The following is a 6000-nucleotide window of genomic DNA, read 5'->3' as shown; positions in this document are numbered from 1 at the left end:
GGGGGGGGGGGCTGCATGGGGGGGGCTGCATGGGGGCGAGGGGCTGCTCTGGGATGGGGGGGGCTGCACAGGGGTGTCCGGAGGTTGTTTAAAGGCCTGGGAGGGGGTTGCATGGGGACCGAGGGGGGCTGCACGGGGGGGGGGGGGGGCTGCATATGGGGTGCTGCACGGGGGTGAGGGGCTGCATTGGGGGGTGAGGGGCTGCATTGGGGGGTGAGGGGCTGCGTTAGGGGGTGAGGGGCTGCACTGGGGGGTGCGGGGCTGCACTGGGAGGCGGGGGCTGCACAGGGGTGCCCGACTCAACCCCGGACCCCCCCCCCCCCACCACTCCCACCCCACTCTGGGACCCCCCCTCTCCGTTCAGGGTGCTCCCAGCGGCCTTCCCCCCCGCTCCCCCGAGGGCCGGGCAGGGAGGGGCGTCCCGTGCCGTGCCGAGCCGAGCCGTGCCGAGCCGTCCCGCCCCGCACCGTCCCGCCCCCCCCTCCGCCCTCCGCCCGGCCCGGCCCGGCCCGCCGGGGCTGAGCAGCCGCGGGAGGCGCCGGCGCTCGGAGTGGCTGCGCTGGGCGCTGGGGCGCGCTGTGACTGCGGCTCCCGGAGCACCGGCTCGGCTCGGTTCGCCTCGGTTCGGCCCGGCCAGGCTCGGCCGGGGGCCTTCCCCCCCTCCCGTCCCCGTCCCCGTCCCCCCCCCCCTCGGATCTATGCGGCTGTGAGCGGTGGGAGCAGAGCGGGATGAAGCGGCTCCTGGCCACCGGGCTCCTGCTGGCCCTGCTGCCCGCCCCGACGCGAGGTGAGGGCCGCGGGCAGGAAGTTCGCCCCGAGAGCCCCGGGGAGCCCGGCGGGGCGGCCCCGGGGGTGAGGGCACCGGGTTGGGCTCCGAGGGGGGGCACCGAGGCTCGGGGCCGTCGAGGGAAGCGGGGGCCGGATCCCCGGGGCAGACGGAACCGTGCCGGGGGGCGGGGGTGGGGGGGGGCCCGGGGCTCGGTGTCCCGGAGGAGAGAGAGGGAGGGGAGCGGAGCTCGGGGCCGTCGGGGGGGAGCGGAGCTCGGGGCCGGGGGCACCGCCAGGAGCGGGGCCGTCGGGGGGAGCCGGAGCTCGGCGGCGCGGGGGGGGGACGGAGCCCGGGGCCGGGGGGAGCCGGAGCTCGGGGCCGTCGGGGAGAGCCGGAGCTCGGTGGCGGGGGGCAGCGGGGCTCGGGGCCGTCGGGGGGGGGGAGCCGGAGCTCGGTGCTGCGGGCTGCCGGGGGGGCCGGAGCTCGGGACGGGGCTGGGCTCCGCAGAGGTGCGCGCAGCAGCCGCGCTCCTGCCCGTTGTTCCGCGAGAGTTTTTGACCGTTTTGCAAATCTTTTTTTTTTTTTTTTTTCTCGGTTTCCTGTTTCTTGAAAGTCAGCCGGGTGCCCCTCGGGTCCCCCCACCCCCCCCCGGCGCCGGCTCCGGGTGTTTGGCCGCAAAAAGTGCAGAGCGACCGTCGGGGGGCGGCGGCTGGCCCCGCGGGGTGGCAGCGGGGCGGGCCGGGGGGGGAGGGATGGGGGGCAAGGCCCGTCCTGTCCCGTCCCAACCCGGCTGGGGGAGCCGGGGCCCTGCAGAGCCCCCGGGGAGCAGCAGCAGAAAACCCCCACCGGAGCTGGGGGGGGTGAGGGGAGCCCTTGGGGGACGCAATCAGTGGGGACACCCCGACGGGGGTCCCGCAGGAGACCCCATCCCGGAGCTTGCCCCCTCGGGGGTGAAGTTTGTAGGGGCGCGGGGCGCACCCCCAGCTCCCTGCTGTGTCCCTAAAGCAGGGCCCGGGGGGGGGGGGGGGGGGCTGGGGAGGGAGCCCCCCAGGCTGCGGGGTGGCCCCGGGATGGCAGCGCCTCGGGCTCGGGGCCCCTCGGGGAGAAGTTGGGTTCGGGCCGCGGCGGCGCGAGGCTGCGTTCGCTCGGTGCGAAACCGCGAGGGCTGCACACGAGCGTGGCGGAGCCGGTTACCCTGAGGAGCTGGCGGGGACAGAGAAAGGGGGAAGAGCGAGCCCGGGGTGGAAATCGGAAGCGATTCTGGTACTTTTCAGCGAGTTGCTGTGGTAACTGCGCAGAACTCGGCTCCGAGGGCCAGACAATGAAACCTTTACTCAGAGCGAGTTGCGAGGAGCCACTCATTTCGCGACCGAGCTGATGGTAACTCACGGGCCCTCGGGCAGGATGGTTTTTCCCAAATGGCGTTTGTCACTCAGGGCCCGGCCCGCTGCTTCTCTCCCAGCCCTACTGAAGGCGAGGGCAGCGCCTACCCGCCAGCCCACCCCGAGGATATTTTTAGGCCGGCCTTCCCGTACCAGGACCCACGTAGGCCCTCCGTCACCCCCCCCCCGGTGTGGACACAAGCCCTGTGAGCCCGTCCCTGTGCCGGGGGGTGCCGGGGCCTGCAGCCCCCCGGGCCCTGCGCTGTGGCTGACGCTCTGCTTCTGTTCGCAGGTTTGCGATGCACGCAGCCGGCCGAGTCCTGCCTCAACGGGGGCAAGTGCGAAACTTTTCTCAATGGGACGGAGGTGTGCCAGTAAGTATGGAGGAGCCGGAGGATTTTCATCTCCCTCGACCGAAGCATTGCCACGCGTGTTGACTTTGCTTTGAAGGCTCTGGATTTAATAGGGGCAGCGTGCGTTTTCTTTCCTTGAGTGGCAAGAATAACCTGCTTGTGTAGGAGTCGCCGCGAGTTTGGCAGGATCGGTCTTTGTTCCTAGCTGGGTGGAAAAACATGGGCAAAGGGCCATGTTTTGCTGGTGTTAACCTATGCAGGCTGCCCTGCTGATGGAGCAGGAGGTAGGGCCAGCCCGCGGCGCTCGCGGGCCTGTCAGGAGGGCAGGGAGGCTGTCTGCCTTCCAGCTACTCGCCCCGGTCCCCAAAACGTTGCCCTTCAGTCCCTGGCACCCTGGCAGCTGTGGTTTCCGGTACATCTCCAATAAATGTTCAAGAGAAGTTGCGTTGCGTGGCTCTGGCTGCCGGAGCTGCCCCACGGACGTCCGTGTGTCCACGGGGCAGGTGGCAGAGCGGGGCCGCGCTCTCCTGCGGCCCCACGGTGCCGGTGCCATGGCACGGTCCGGCCCGGCACTACCCGCGGGTCCTGGCACGCGGGCAGGATCCTTCTCCAAGCTGATTGTGGGGAAACGGATGTGAGAAGCGTTGGGACTCTTTGAAGGACCAACCGACCCACCGCAGCGATGGCCGATTCACTCCAGGCTCCCAGGGAACAATAACCAAGAGAAATGAATAAGGCTGCAGCTCCCTTTTTAAAACTATTCCATAAAAGAAATCTGAATGGGCAAGGCTCTGTTTTCCGGCCAGATTTCCCCTCTGCCTGTTAAAGACGGCCTGAGCTGAGAGCAGGCAGGGAGACGTTCCCACCCACCCCAAATTTCCCAATAGGAAGCTCTCGGTGGAGGAACCCGAAGGCATTTCCAATCCCGACCTGTTGAATGGCAGTGTTCCTTGACAATGTGTGTTGCTTTTTTGCAAATCTGCCTGGGTGCCGTTACTCTGCCCAGTAGCCGGGCACCTCCCGCCCCCTTCTCCAAGCTGAGCCCCCCAACCCTTTGGTGAAAATAAATCAGCAAATCAATCAGGCACATGAGCAATTTAATGGACAAAGGCTGGGTCCTTTTGTGAGCCACTAATGAATGCACGCCACTTTTTTTTGCACAGAAGCCCTTACCAACGCTTGACGCTCTAAATCTTGTTTTCTTTCATTCAAAGAGCGACAGCTGGGATTCGGTCGAAATTCGGCAGCTATTGTTAAGGGAGGCAGATTAATGCTGTGTGACTAATCATGTATGGCTTCCCAGAATGCCCAACCCTCCACCCCCTCCCCAACCTTACACCCCTCCTTTTCCTTGTGGTCATTCTTTCCTTTTTTTCTTAAGTCTCTGCAACTCCTGATTTACATTTCATGTGCAGATGGTGATGGAATCTAATTAGATCTGATGTGTGCAAGCTCTATTTGGACGAGAAGCCTCCAAAGTAGGCTTGGGTTGCTGGTGTGGCTTTTTTTTTTTTTTTTTTTGGTTTCTTTTTAAGAGAAAAAGTTAAGTTTGCAGAACTACAGAACTTCTTCATTGCTAGCTGTGAACAACCGCCTCTCCCTTGGCTGCAGACACCAGGATGGCTTCGCAAGTACGTGCGAGTTATTCCTGCAGGAAGCTGCTCACGGCGTGGTACAGCAGTTGTGCCATGCCGTGGCATCTCGTGGGCGATGGAGGCAGATTTAGAGGTGCTGGCAGACCGGACGAGATGCAACTTTCCAAGGTGTCTGATAGCAGCTTGCAAAATCCCGCTTTTCACTTGTTTGAATATCTCTTTACGAGGAGTTCTGCTTCCAAGCTTCTTAAACAAAGCAGAGCCAAGAGCACAGATACCAGACGCAGAAAAGCTGGCACTGCCCTTTGGCGCCTGCGTGAAATGCACCATTTTGGCTGCTGGCCACATCTCCGCTCGGCCTGGCACTTAACAAAGTTTGGCCATAAAGCCCCATTGTGCTGTCCCCACAAATCCAATTAGAAAAGTGGAGTGAAATAAATAGCGTACGAGGGAGACGCTCCTCGAGTGGACGAGCGTCCCGGCGCTTGTCGCAGCGGAGAGCTAGCAGGGTTACTTGAAGACGCCTCTGATAACTCCAAACCCCAGTTATCAGTTCTGTGGCGGAAAGGAAGTCACCGGTGCGAAACGAGGAGCTTTCTCAGCCTTTATTATTTTACAGTGGTAGTTTGTAAAGCCCCAGGTGCCTTATCTTGCTTGTCCCTTTGCCAGGCAGTCGGGGGCACACAGAGCTTTAATTGAACGCGGAGGACTGAGCATTTGATCGGCTGGAGGGCTTGCGGCAGCAGCGGTCTAATTAAGCCGCCTTTGGAGTTGCTTTGCACCTTGGCAGGGACAGCAGGCTCCGCCAGGGCTGTAAGAGCAGTGGCAAAGCTTCGTGTCCCACGCGTGGCACTGGCACAGACCTGTAGCTCTTCAAGGTCTGCCTTAGGGACGGCCGGGACCGGGGGCGGTGGCTGGCGGCTGCGGTGTTTGAAGTGTGGTTTCGCGGTGCTGGTGAGCTGTGGCTTTCCAAAAAGGCGCTCGCCTTTGACTGAGGCGTTTTCCCAGACGAAATGAGAAGGTTTTCCAAAAAATCGTTCCGACTTCCAGTGGTAGCTCCTAATTAGACTGCTGGATAACTGTGTTTTTGACTGGCAGCCCTGCAGATGAGCAGGGCTCGTTTTAGATTGCTGTGCCATGTGACTTTTATTCCCAGGACCTCCCTTGCTCCACTAGTTAAAAGCAGATGGCACGAAAGGGGGCTGAACTTCAAACCCTGCTCCACCAGCATTGCCCTGTTGAAGTCGGAGGAGCTGTGTCTGGGTTGTCGTACTCTTGCCCGGAGAAGCAAAATAGTCTGCAACGGAAAAGAATAAGTTAAATTAATCGCTAGGTTTGCCCTGAAAAGGGGGAAAAGTCAGTTTGCTAAAGTACTTCCTCTGTTTATGAATCAGCGTAGTGCTGTAGTGCAGTCGGGGAGGTGGGTCCTGAGCCGGGCCCACTGCACCCCCAGCTTCCAGGGCCGGTGGACCAGGGCTGGTTGCGCCTGGAAGAAGCATTCAGAGAGGGACCACAGCAGCAAGAGGTGATTATTTCAGCTCAAAACTCTTTCTGGAGACAACCAGGAAGGCAGAGGAGCGATCTGAGTCCTGCAGCTCTCCGTGCCCTTCAAGTTATTCAACTGCTCAGTCATTGTTATCTCGTTGTAAAGGGCGGAAGTTTCCTTCTGGTTTGATTTTTTTTTTTTCTCATGTGCTTTAACTCAACGTTATTTCCATGAAATAATAACAAAGAAAAAATGCAGTCTCCGCGCTGGAGAGGAAGAGGGTGGAGTGTTGAACAATCGAGCAGAGGAAGCTCTTAAAGAAGTAGCCGAGCGGTGATTCAGCCATGTTGAGAACTCTCGATGGCTGTTTCAAGTCTGATCTCATTCTCGGGAAAGAACAAGGTGGAAATGGGTA

The 6000-nt window shown here is 61.5% G+C and overlaps 1 protein-coding gene across 2 annotated transcripts in view; it reads left to right on the top strand.

The window, feature by feature from the left end:
• Window positions 1-502: 502 nt before the first annotated feature.
• Window positions 503-6000, top strand: part of NOTCH1 (notch receptor 1) — a 41075-nt gene continuing 35577 nt past the window's right edge. For both annotated transcript variants that reach the window (XM_080561441.1, XM_080561440.1), the window contains exons 1-2: window positions 503-787; window positions 2444-2525. In XM_080561441.1, coding sequence (XP_080417567.1) covers window positions 730-787; window positions 2444-2525 — 140 coding nt within the window. In that variant the 5' untranslated portion in view covers window positions 503-729. The remainder of the gene's footprint in view (window positions 788-2443; window positions 2526-6000) is intronic.

The sequence above is a fragment of the Anser brachyrhynchus genome (genome assembly GCF_964034855.1).
Source record: "Anser brachyrhynchus genome assembly, chromosome: 19".
Lineage (NCBI taxonomy): Eukaryota > Metazoa > Chordata > Aves > Anseriformes > Anatidae > Anser > Anser brachyrhynchus.
Note: the sequence above shows the minus strand (reverse complement) of the source record. Positions and strands in the feature narration are given on the sequence as shown.